Source organism: Camelina sativa, chromosome 5 (assembly GCF_030686135.1).
Source record: "Camelina sativa cultivar CO46 ecotype springtype chromosome 5, ASM3068613v1".
Lineage (NCBI taxonomy): Eukaryota > Viridiplantae > Streptophyta > Magnoliopsida > Brassicales > Brassicaceae > Camelina > Camelina sativa.
The window spans coordinates 23,417,697-23,431,916 of NC_141884.1; the positions used below are offsets into that span (position 1 = coordinate 23,417,697).

At 33.2% G+C, this 14,220-nt stretch overlaps 1 protein-coding gene across 1 annotated transcript; it reads right to left on the minus strand.

Moving 5' to 3' along the window:
* Nucleotides 1-455: 455 nt before the first annotated feature.
* Nucleotides 456-2,610, minus strand: CYP79C2 (cytochrome p450 79c2). Its single transcript, XM_010515116.2, has 3 exons — nt 1,666-2,610; nt 1,248-1,521; nt 456-829 (listed from the first exon to the last, which is right to left on the minus strand). The coding sequence occupies exons 1-3, from the start codon at nt 2,608-2,610 to the stop codon at nt 456-458; spliced, it is 1,593 nt and encodes a 530-aa protein (XP_010513418.2).
* Nucleotides 2,611-14,220: the final 11,610 nt, after the last annotated feature.

The following is a 14,220-nucleotide window of genomic DNA, read 5'->3' on the forward strand; positions in this document are numbered from 1 at the left end:
TTTCCGGAAAATTTTTCGATTTTGGCGGAAAAAAAATTGGCGGGAAATTTTTTTGGCGGGAAAATATTTTCGATTTTGATGACTGTACATTCTTGCTGTCACTCAAAAAGGGTAATTTGGTCATTTTGTATATAAAGAGGGGTAGTTTTAAAAATGGTCAACATGAAAGGGTATTTTTAAAAAGGGGTATAGAAAAAGGGGCATTTTTGAGAATGCCCCTTTTAATAAACAGTTTTAAAATACAAAAATTTTAATATAAGCAAACCGAATTTTCAATCACAAACTATTATAAATAACATAATAACAAAAAAAATTATTACAAATTTTAATAAAAAAAGTTTAGCCCGCGGTTTTCGCGGGTTAGTACCTAGTATATGGTATTTGGATATGTAGTTTCAGGTAATTTGGTGAGATTATATAACTTAATGATTAGTAACCCAAGTAATCTCGAAATATTAGGTCTGAATTTTCGGATATAAACCTTGAGCCAATCTAGGTTTCGCACATGCGAGTAGAGGCTTGGCCATGAACAAGTTGCTCTCCGCCGAAATGAGCTCGACTTGACTTTGACCATGAGGGAGAGTCCATTCGAACCCTTGGAGAAGCCTGGCTAACAACATGATCGTCATAGATGCCCCAACCTTAGTGCCGGGGCAGCTACGCCGACCGGTGCCGAATGTAACAAACCGCATTTCTGGCTCCATCAAAGTTGTGCCCAGTGAGTTCTCGACATGGCCATCAAGGTGTCTTTCTGGCTTGAACGCGTTCGGCTCGTCCCATATTTTAGGATTCCGACCAAGCCCCAAACGGCTCACAAGAATTTGACTACCTGTCGTCATTGCAATCATATAATATAATTAATGTTAGACTATTCCATGTTGGAACAAATGACATTTGAATTATTTATTATAAAACATCATTAGAATTTAATAACTAAGATAAAGTTAAACTCACGCCGTTCCTATGGTTTCTTTTTATAATTAAAATTCTCGGTGCATGTTCTTTTTGTCACACACTACTAGTTTGTGTCTAGTACGTTGTGCATGCATGTCTTACGTCAGAAATGCCTCTCTTGTTCTATACTTATCTTATATAACGTAAGATTACGTCAGGAACAGGAATTTATTAGTATAATTATTGCTAATTTTTTTGTTCCATATCTTTAAAAATTGTGAAATTTTGAGACAAACCCGCTTTAAACTCATCAACAACGTGCACGGAATAAATTAATGAGTATATCTACGTACCTTTGGGGACAAAATAACCAGCGAGGGTAGTATCTTCTCGGGCTACATGATGAAGCATGAACACATTAGCTGGGTGAAGCCGAAACGTTTCTCTGCTACAAGCTTTGATATAGTTGAGTTGTGGTATGTCTGATTCTTGCACAAGTCTGTCTTTACCAACTATCATGTGCAATTCATTTGTGGCGTTCTCAAGAATCTCTGGGTGATTCAACATCTCCGCTATCGTCCACTCCACGTTATTCATCGTATTGTCAATTGTTGCAATATTGAATTCCTACATATATACATAATAGATTAAGGAACCTAGAATAATATGTAAGGAATATTGCGAATTGCGATTTAGGTTTTGAGTTGATCCATAAATCCTCACAAATCATTAAGTTTATGTGAAAGAATTCGATGTGTGAACATGACTAACCTTGCACTGAGCCCTAATCTCATCAAACGTAAATAAAGGCATTCCTTGATCATCTTTTAACGTGATGAGGATATCGAGCCAGTCTTCCTCCATATCTTTTCCGCCTTTCTTCCTCCATAAATGTATTCTCTCTTGGATGATCGGGTCGTTACATCTGTTGATTATATGAACCGCTTCTCTTACATGTGCCTCCTCTTTATCTACGTTCCATCCTCTAAGAAAAGGGATGTAATTCGTTAAGTTAAAGCTGAATAAACAATCAAGAGCTATGTATATTGCGTCCATATGCTCTTTCTCTTTCGGCCCAAGACCACCGTTCTCTGTCACTTCATCAAAATGCCTCTGACCAAACATCATCCTCATCATCACGGCGTGGCTATAGGTTAAGATCGTATCCCTCACGTTAACCGGCTTCATCGTTGACCCTAGTCGGCATAGATTGTAGACATATGTGATGATATTATCCGCTTCTAGGTTTCTATAACCGATGGTTTTGCTCAATGTTGTCGAAGACATAAGTTTGGTGGTCATCACTTTCTTCATCAGCTTCCAGTTCTCTCCGTATGAAGAGAATGATATGTTCTTATAGCCATGGCTGATAAGATCGCTCGCATACGACTCTGACCTGTCAGCGAGAACCTCGTCTTTTTCCCTAAGCACTTCACGGGCAATCTTGCTTGAGGTTACGGTGATGACGTGGAAACGGGCAAAGCGGAAGCAAGCTATCTCCGTTTGCATTTCTTCCATGACGCGGTGGATCCACAGGTGAGCCGGTTGGTTGGTGATCATTTGGACCATGTTCCCAATGATTGGCCATCCCCGTGGACCGGGAGGAAGCTGATCTTTTGGTTTCTTGGATCTTAAGAAACGTCTAGCGAGAGCCAGGACCAGCGTAATAGAAACTAAAACAAGTGTGAAACAAGATGGATTTGTGAAAATACTCATGGTCATGGTCAAATGATTTTTTTTTTTTTTTTGGGAGTTGAGAAAAGGTTTCACTTCTAATAGTGGAGAAATCTTACTATAAAATGAGTAATAAGAACGTTCCCCTAACTATCTATTTATACATTTTAAGTTTAATATATAACCGTATAAAATACTGTTGGTCTAGGAAAATCGTTATTCATTAATCAAGTGACCCTAACAAAAATTGACCTAGGTAGCTAGTAGCAGTAGTTACATTAAATAATAATGTTACTATCATTTTGTAAGCTGGATATATATGTCCTATATTATGCGGTTAAAAGTGTTCTAATCTATGCTGTTACGATTTTGGTGAACTAGTCGTAAAGCATCGAAGAAAATAATAATATTGGAACATGAATTTTTTTTACACCGTATTCTCTCTCTAGTCACTTGTGTATATACTCTTCAAAAAAAATATAATTAGAGCACGCATGACATAAAGATTCATCAAGGCATTTACTAAAAGTTTAGTTGTTTTTGAGATACCAAACCAAAAGAAACTACCCCGAAAAACCGTTTAGTATATTTTATGGGATATTCTTTATTAGAGATAAACATTATCTTAAGTTAGATTATGTAGTTGGAATCGTGTGTATAAATGAGATGTAACTTAATGATAATGATGAATACAACACACATTAAAGAATCACTCCACATACAGTAGTAATAGACCTTTGAACAGTAATTGGGTTTACCCCTATGATGAACCTCTTCATTCACCTCCTTCTAAAATAAGAAAACAAAATTTGTATACATTATTGTAAAACAAAAATTCAAAATCACTCTTTTATAAACCAAACCGATATATCATTTCGTTCTAATTATAAAATCTAAACCCTAACCACCTTATTTGTAAACACATAATCTAAACACATAACATATATTAATTTATGAGTTTTTTCAAAGAGAATCATTGAACTTTAAAAAAATTTGGTGATGTCGAATTGAAAAATATGTCTGGAACATTAAAATTTTATTTCTTTATATAATATAATATATTTATTAGATATGATCTTTTAAAACTTATATATAAAATGAATAAACTATATTTTTCTTATATAATAATTATTATAACTAATATTATTTCTACGTAATTTTATATTTGTGTTTTAATGTTTTGATTACAATAAATATTATTACGATTTTTTTATTTTTTAAAAAATTTTAAATTTAGTTTTGACTTACAAAAAAGTATAGGTTTTGATTTTAAATCTGGAAAAAAATTTATTATACATAGAAAAGATTGAAATTTTTATTAAAAATAGAAAATAAAGTATTTTTCAAAGGACAAACTCAATGTAATCTTTATATGATTCAATTGCACTATTGTTTTAAATGTCTTTTGCTTGGATTTTTTTAAATAACTCCAACTCCTTTCATTAATTAGCTCTCTTGAATTCTTTATAATTCATACGTCAAAATTTTATTTCAGAAGTTTTCTTCAGTTTTAGCCGTGAGATGTCAGTGTTATATTATGTACGTGATTCACGTGAACGAGATGACGATTAATTTACTTATAATTAAAGAGTCCAGTTAATTCAACGAATGAAAGAAAAATTATATTTGGATCGGAGTGTACTACTCTTGGTCTGTTGGTCGTAATATCATAGATATACATATATATAAAAAGGACGAATGAAAATATATGGATCGGATGTCCTCCAAAATTTCTGTTTTAGAAGCTGACTAGATGGGAAGTCTTTTTAAATGATTGTTACGTATCATTATATTTCTTCATTGGCTCATCGTTGAGTTCTTCGGTTGGGAACATTGATTGCTAAGGTTTGGTATTACTTACCGATTATAGAAATAAGCAAAGAAGATTGAAGAGACTTTTCTTTGCATAATACTCTGATTTGCTAAGGAAAACCACCACTTTTTTCAATAGCTACTTAAATTAATATATACTAATATTTTAAACATATTTTACAAAATATTAAGACATGTTCTAAAATTGAAGTAATGTAGTTTTAAATTAATTATCAAGTGAAATTAAAGATAAACTTTTATTCTTTATTAATTAAACGTTCTTTATTCTGGTATCCTTCTACACTCTTCAAGAAAAACTATTACAATTTTTTCTCAACAAAAAACAAAACATAGTTGACTATATATTATTTGTTACCTTCCACTTCTTGGTATCTTCTTTAGTAGTTTATGGTTTGTCCGTTTGATTTTGCCTTTTTGAGTACTAATTAGGGCAACTTCTCTATTGTTTATAGTTAAATTGACTAACTATGGAGTTTACTTTTGTAACATATTGCAGTGTGAATTCAAAGATACGCGCTTGCTGATGTTGTTACGCGGATAACATATATATATATATATATATATATATATATATATATATATATATCTTGTTTTTGCATGTTGTTTTTGAATACAACACATATTGAACAATTTCTCTATATAGTATATAGCATTGATCTTTTAGTTTTAAATATCGAATTGGTGACCAAGAGGGCATTTATTTATTTTTCATTTTTATATGTTTTTTGTTTTCGCTTAAAAACGTGCGTGAAAGGGCTTTATTTCCTTTATATGATTCGATCGCACTATTGGTTTAAATGTCTTTTGTTTTGATTTACATATCTCCAACCTCTTTCATTAGCTAGCTTGAATTCTTTATTATTCATTCGTCAAAATTTTATTCTGATCGAGAGTTTCCCCCGATTTTAGCCGTGAGATGTCATTGTTATCTTATACATGATTGATGATTCACGTGAACGTGATGACGATTAATTTACTTACAAGGAGTACAACTAATGAAAGTAAAATTTTTTATATTATGGAGTGCATTACTGGTCACAGTATCATAGAAAAATATAAAAAGACCAACGAAAACAAGATGAGAAGTCATTTTAAATGATTATTGTTTGTTAGATTATTACGTATCATTATATTTCCTTATTGGCACATCGTTGTGTTCTTTGGTTGAGAGCATAATGTACACTAGAATATGAACCCGTGCTCTAACACGGGTTGAAATTCCTTCTTCATGTTTATTTGATAATTTTTATTTAAAACATCCGTATATGTGATTATTTTATTTGGTTTAAAAGTTTTTTTTTGATAGAACACTATGTCATGAAATTATATACTGAATATGACTTATGAAAATAACATCTATTTTGTAAAATATATTTGAGTATATCTAGATTTTGGCCCGCGGTATAACGCGGATTAAGTTGTGTGATAAAAAATTATTTTTTTTTTTGTTAATTTTATTTGATTTTGTTTAGTGTTTAAAATTATATATTGCATTTAGATTATTAATTCTATGACTTAACATATATTATAGCGCATATTAATTTTAGGATCAAATATGTAACGTATGTTTATCAAAATCATCGTGACCAAGACAGCCTACCAAACAACATTATTCCAAACTTAAATTTAATCAGAGACATCATATTTTTGAAATTTTAACCCGTGCTATAGTAAGAAATCATATTTCTTAAAATTTTTTTATATTATAGTGACATATTATTGATCCGTGCTATAACAAATCAAATTAGAGTGTTTATAATTTTTAACTTTTTGATCTATCATATATTTATCTATCATATATTTATGATATTACTAAAAATATCAAATTAAACTATTTTTAAAGATTCCAAATTAAATTATTTAAAAGTTTATTATAGTATATAAAACTATACAATTCAACAAAAGAAATATTCAAATTTTGACCCGTTATTCGGTCAAAATTTTCTGATAAAATTAGATTAGATTTTATTTTTTAGTATAATCGGAAATCAATTGTAATCTGCGGAAGAGTGATTAATTTCTAAGATTTTTTTGCTTATATGTGATTAGTTAAATATTATTTTGAGATTTTATTTTATTCTTTGGAATATCCTTTTTAAGAGGATCCTAATCCTAAATCTATATAACCTATCAAATAATTAATCCATATAACCTATCAAATAATTAATCTTAAATATAACTTATATTAATATTATATGGTTTACCAATTTGAAGTTGTGTACTTGTGTTTTATTAAAGAGAGGATATCCACCATTGCTTTTGTGAGACAGAGTCAACGTTCAACACACGCCACTAATATTGTGAGATACACAAATGAACGTAATCATCTACATCACACTACATATTGATGGAAGGTGAGTGAATCAAACCACGGTGATGCTGCTGATGGTTCCCTTTACCTCTCCTTCCTTCCATCCCTTTATTATCTCTGAAATAGTTGTATTTGTATCGTCCTCATCTCTGTCCTCTTCGATCTCACTAGGCGTCCAGTGTAAAGTGAGTGAGGTCAGTGTAAAGACAACATATATTATGAGAGCCACCAAACTAAATTTCTTTAAAAACGTTCATCTTCCGATATCAGACCGAGCTGCTCATTGTAAATTACCACAGCCTTAGACGTGCTGCAAAACAATTTTTAAGATACTCAATGGGAAATGGCTCCTTAGAAAGCTACTGGTTTTGGACCTCTTGACACAAAGGGAATCATGCAATGTTTTGCTTGCAATTCGTTTTTTTTTTTTCGTTTATATTTTGCTTATGTTTTATCTATTATTTACTTTAAAATATAATGAGCAAACTTTATATTTTGATAATTCTAGAGCAACTATACCGTATTAGTAGAATTGTAAACAAAATAAATTCTCATAAATACATTGTAAACCTACTAGATTAGGATTTGCACGATGTAAAAAATTTTAAAAATATTTTTCGGAAATATATATACAAATATTTTTAGTATATATATAAATATTTTTAGTTGAAAAAACATATTCATGTTAATACACCAATTTATATTTAAAATTTATATAGTAATTATTACAATAATTTAAAACTAAATTATCAGCCACCAAAACTTTTGCCAAACATTCATCATTACAAATATTATTATTACCAAATTTCAAAAATGTTCCACAATTTATTCACAAAATACTTTACATGCAAACAAGCCATTAAAACATCACCTTTTAGATATCATGTACAATTTTACTATATGTTTTATCACAAAAATGGTGTTCTTACACCAAAAAATATTTATTTTTAAATTATGCTCGTTATCACCACCTATAAAATGCCTCTATGAACAAACTAGAACAATTTTATATTCTTTTACTTTCACTTTTACATAGTTCCTTTTAGCATTAATTTTTTTGAGATATGGTTTCGTTAATCAATAATATTGAAAAAGTTAATTTGACATCAATAATAATTTTATAAAATACCTAAACGATTGCAATGAATTTATGACCAACCAATAAAAGTTGAGTCGGGTCACCCACATTATAGGGATTAACTATGGATCGGGCCTGGTCGATTCAATGATGACAAAAAAAGAATAAATTAATATTGATCTTGTATATCCTTATCTAAAAAAAATCAAAAACAAAAATTATATTAAATCATCACATATTTCTAATTATAAATCAAATTGAACTAAATAATGTAAAATCTAAACATACTACAACATAAAAAAATAAAAATAAAAAGTAATAAACAAATATTATCGTTCATATCCTTAACTGAAAAGGAATTACAAATAAAAAACATATAAAATTTTAATTTAAATCATCGTAGATTTATAATATTATAAATTAAACCATAACACATGTCACTGTCTTTTATATGTGTTGTAATCTCATATATAATATTTTTAAAATATATAACATAAAAATAAAAAATATTTTTTTTTACATGTTTTAACATAATCGCATATCGATAACTTGACACATAAACATCTTAAATTGATAACTTTACTTTGAAGACCAAAATTTAGATAAAAATTTGTTAGTTTTTCTTCTTCTAAATTTTCTTGACACGTGTCAAAATCTTATCGATAAACTTGACAAATTTTGAGAATTTGTTAGTGGTTAAGTTAGAAGCGAAGTTTTGTATAATGACATGTGTCGTAATCACACTAACTACATAGTTTGACACATGTCAATATCTTACATTGATAACTTGATATATGTTATGATCACATTAACATTAACTCAAATTATTGTAATTTATATAACAAAATTGCTAATTTTCCTTTTCTAAATATTTTTTGTGACATATGTCAAAATCTTATCGATATACTTGACAATTGTCACGATCATGTCAGTGATTAACTTTGAAACCAAGCTATATATATATTTTCTTTTTATTATACAAATAAAAATGTTCTTTTAGAATTAGGTTAATAATTAGAAATTAGTTTTATTTTTTACATATATATAAATAACTATTTCTTGTTACTTATATATAAATTTTCTTTTTATCATAGGTTTAGAATTATTACATTTTTTATTTTAAAATATTTTAGCAATGTTACTCCCCGACCGCCACCTCTTAGTGAGCCCCATGTCCATTCCTAGTCTATGGGCCCACCTTCCTTAATGGGTCTCACGTTCTCTTACTAGGCCCATGAGCCCATACATATTCGATGATCGGTTTGCTACGTCCGGAAGGCTTTAAAGACTTGTTTACCATCACTACAAATCACCATGTCATCTTTTCCTGTGTTTTGTCCTTACTCACATAGTTCAGACAATCATTTCCCGAAGGTCACCCATCCTGAGACTACTTCAGCTCAAGTATGCTTAACTATAGAATTCTCTCAGGACCCTTGACCGAAAAAATAAGTGTGCTTTGGTGACATAGGTGGCCAAATTAATTCTTTCTAACCTCTCCGCAAACCGTGATGTCACAATTCACCCCCACTAAGAGGTCACAACGTCTTTGTTGTGCACCAAGACCGTCACCCCTGATGGTGTGGGCCTGCTCGACTCTACACTTGTCTGGGTTCGGCTCTGATACCACTTGTAACTCCCCGACCGTCACCTCTTAATGGACCCCATTTCCACGCCTCACATCCTATCACTAGGCCCGTGAGCCCATCCATATCCGATGGTCAGTTTGGTACATCGAGGAGGTTTTGAAGACTTGTTTATCTTTCCTACAAATCACCACTTCATCTTTTCTTGTGTTTTGTCCTCACTCGCACAGTTCCGACAATCACTTCCCGGAAGGTCACCCATTCTGAGATTACTCCAGCTCAAGTATGCTTAACTCTAAAGTTTTCTCAGGATTCTTGACCGAAAAGATAAGTGCACTTTGGTGACATAGGTGGCCAAATGAATTTTTTTAAACCTCTCCGCAAACCGGGGTGTCACAATTCACCCCCACTAACAGATCGCAATATCCTTATTGCACATCAAAACCGTCACCCCGAAAGTGTGAGCCCACTCAACACCACATTCGCCTAGGTGCGGCTCTGATACCACTTGTAACGCCTCGACTGCCACTTCTTACACTACAAGAAAACATTCGATTGGCGACTACAAGTAGCGACTACATTTGTAGTCGCCAAAAATAACGACCATATAGTGACCACTTTGCGACTACGTTGTGACTACAATAATTTAGTCGCCAATCAGTCACTACTTTACCGACCACAGTAGATAGTCGTACTGTAGTCGTCAATTTAGCGACTATTCTGCGACTCATTCGGCGAGTCATTAAATAGTCACCCCTTAGTCGCTAAATAGTCGTAAAAGACAGTTAAAAAACGTGTTTTTCTGTGAGGGCCAACTGATATTGAGTAGTCGCTTATTAGTGGCATAGATGTAGACTTTAAAAACAAATTTCACCCATTTGCCATCTTCATTCCAACACAAATTTCACCCATTTGGCTTTATAAAAATTTTTCTTTTCTCCAAAAAAAAAATATATATATAGTTCTTAAAAAAAAAACAATTTATATATATATATATATATATAATGGCGGGAAATTTTTCATTAGAATTCGAATTAGTGGGGTTGGACCAATTCTCGTTTGGAAGTAGCCAAGATACAGTTCAGAATAATGGCGGTAAGTTTTTCTGTTCATGTAGTAGAAGAAGAAAACAAACATATGTTTTAAGAAGCCTATCATTTTCTTACTTTTATTCACAAACAATATTTGCATAGGATTTGGACTTATGAATATGCTCTATTTAAATTATCTATATAGGTTATATATAGAATTTTTTCCTTATTTCTTTTTTTGTTTCAATATTCATTAAGGATTAATAAGTACTAAAATAATTTATGTGAAGATTTATTATTATAATTAAGATAGAAATTATAATATTAAAATTAATTTATTATTTTTCTAAAATTAAAATTACAAATTCTTTTAATTATTATTATAATAGAGATAGAAATTATATATAGAATCTTTTCCTTATTTCTTTTTTTGTTTCAATATTCATTAAGGATTAATAAGTACTAAAATAATTTAAATTTGTAATTATAATTTTTAGAAAAATAATAAATTAATTTTATTATTATAATTTCTATCTTAATCATTTAAATGTTTAAGGCCCAAACCCACTAACTAATTATCTAATTAGGCCTTGTAATTCCTAAAAACCCATTAACCCACTAACTAACCTAAACCCATTAACCCACTAACTAACCTAAAAAACCTAATCTCACGACACAACTAACAACACAACTCTCAGTCTCTTCGAAACTCTATCGCCTCTCTCTCTCAAACCCTAATCTCACAACACAACTCTCACTCTCTTCGAATCTATCAGTCTCCATCACCAAGAAGATGCCAAATCGAGGGAAGAAGAGGAAGGTTGGTCCTAACGTTACTCAGAGAGCGACGGGGGCAACACCAAATCGACGGCCTAATACTCTGCCCAGTCGGTACAACTTCACGCCGGCGGGACAAGATCCTCCTCCTCTGCAGACGCCTGAAGCACAAGTCGGCGGTTTGCAACGACAGTCTCCAGCCCAGATCCGGAACTATCCTCCGCCGCAACAACTTTTTCAGAACTCATCTACACATCCACCTCCACCCGAGCTACACCGGACTCCTTCAGAAGAAGTCCACTTCAGTCCACGGACTCAGGGGAGAAGTCGGGATGTCTCTCCGCCTTCTCCAGTTTGACCCTCTCAAACTCAGGCGAGAAGTCAGGCGAGAAGTCAGGTGAGAAGTCAGGCCAGAAGTCGAGAAGTCTCTCCGCCTTCTCCAGTTCGACCCTCTCAACCTCAGGCGAGAAGTCAGTCGCATCCATCGCATCCATCATCTCAAGGGAACAACTTTGAAGAAGAATCTTCTCCGGTGTTGCCTGAACTACAGTCTGATGTGTTGCGTGCTCTAAATGCATTGCTTGTGGTTCCAGACAGGGATAAGTTCACCACTATCCTCTCTCCCACACCCGCACCGAACACCCAATGGTATGATTTTCCTCTTCAATTATTGTGGTCTTGTCTTGTGCGAATATAAATGATTGTGGGTTGTCTTGTGCGAATAGCTTCTATGTTGGTCTTGTCTTGTGCGAATAACAATGATTGTGGTCTTGTGGTCTTGTCTTGTGCGAATAACAATGATTTTCCTCTTCAATTACTGTGGTATTCTCTTGTGCGAATAGAAATGGTTGTGGTTTGTCTTGTGCGAATAGCTTCAAAGTTGGTCTTGTCTTGTGCGAATAACAATGATTGTGGTCTTGTGGTCTTGTCTTGTGCGAATAACAATGATTTTCCTCTTCAATTACTGTGGTCTTGTCTTGTGCGAGTAGAAATGGTTGTGGTTTGTCTTGTGTGAATAGCTTCTAAGTTGGTCTTGTCTTGTGCGAATAACAATGATTGTGGTCTTGTGGTCTTGTCTTGTATTGTACTAAAATTACTGTTGATCTTACTTATTTTATTGGTTCATGTGTATGGAGGTTTACTCGTGACAAAGGATCGAAACTTGTTCGGAAGATTACTAAAATTCTTCAAAAAAAATTCGAAGGTCCCTTCTACAGCTGGACATGTGTGCCGCGGGACAAACAAGAGAGATACTTCCTTGAGTTCGCGGTAAGGATAGCTCCTTTTTACATAGCTTTCATACATAGCTTTACATCTCTTTTTACTCATAATAGCTCATTTTTTTCTAGAAAACCCACACTTGGGATCCTTTGATAACCGGGACTGTTCAAGCTTACTTTGAGGGAATCTGTCAAAACCGGATCAAAGACATGGTTAGCAGTGTGAGGACTAGTCGAGTTCAACCAAACTGGATTGGCGACACTCTCTGGATTACGATGGAGGATTACTGGGACACTGAAGAAGCACAACAAATGAGTAAAACCTACTCTGATGCCCGTATGTCTGACCGTAACGGCCTAGGTCCTCACGTACACCTCTCAGGGCAAAAGTCGTATCGACAGCTTCAAGACGAAATGGTTAAGTAGCTGTTATTTTTGCCACTTTCAATTCTTACATAGCTGTTATTTTTTTTAGTTAATCTCTGTTTCTTTGCTAACATTGCAGGTTGAGGAATTGGAAGAGAAGTCCGACTTGGTGAGGTTTTTATCAAGGCACATACAAAGCCTGATGGTACATATGTTGATCGGAAGGCAGAGAAGATTGCTGGAACTTATGAGAAGACTGTTCAAGAGAGGTTGTCTCAGCTCGAGGCAGAGTCTTTTGCTGTGTCGGATGGAGAATCACGGCCACGGGACCTCACAACAGAAGAATATACAGAAATTTTCCTTGAGGTAACTTTTTTAAAAAACCAATACACATTTATAGTCTTGTAGTTTCATTTCTCATCCACTAATCTTAACTTTTCTCTTATTTTCAAGTCCACTGAGAAAGATACAAGAGGAACACCTTATGGAGTTGGAAGCCTCAAGGACTGCCTTGTCAATGGAAAGCATAAGCAAGCATGTGGCTCTTCTACCTTTGTGGCTCTCGAAGAACAGTTGAAGGAAGCTCAACGCATGATAGAAGAACATGCTGTTCAACTGCGGAGGCATGATGCAGAAACAGCTGTGCGTGAAGCTGAGCAATCCAAACTTATTGCTGCCCAAGCTGAGCAATCCAAAGTTATTGCTGCCCAGAAGGACAAGATTGACCATTTATCAGTCGTCGAGGATTTTCTGAGGGAATGTGATCCGCGGTTTGAGAATTTCGTTGCAAGGAAACAGACAACCACAAAACCTCTTCTCCAAGATGATCCAACTCCAACTCCATCAACCGCTGCTTAATAGGTTTCTTCTATGTCTTAACTCTTTTTGGATGAACTCTATCTCACTCTACTCAGATGAACTCTATCTCTCGCTCTTTTGTATGAACTCATTGCCACTTTTGTATGAACTCTATCTCATCCTCTTTTGATATCTGTAACTTGAACATGTAGTGTATTTCAATATTTCGATATTATGTCTTTCTTAATTCGAATCTTTCAATTAAAATTGGTATACAAGAATGAAAAGAAGAGGATAATGGGAATGAAAAGAAGAGGATAATGGGAAATTATTATATGAAACTTTCAAATAATGAAATCAACAGCAGTGGCTAAATAGTCGTAACATACAGATTCTAAAATCAACATCAGTGGCCAAATAGTCGTAATGTAGTTTCTAAATAGTCACTACGGTAAGTGACTATATAGCGACTATAAACACTCAGTTACTAATTAATCACACTATAGTCGTAATATAGTCCTATTTTAACGACTATGAGACGACTACTTAATGACCATATAACGGCTACACTATATGGTCGTACAGTAGTCGCTAAAAGGCGACTATAAATACGACTACATAAATTAGCGACTATCGATCTCCGACTGCTTGA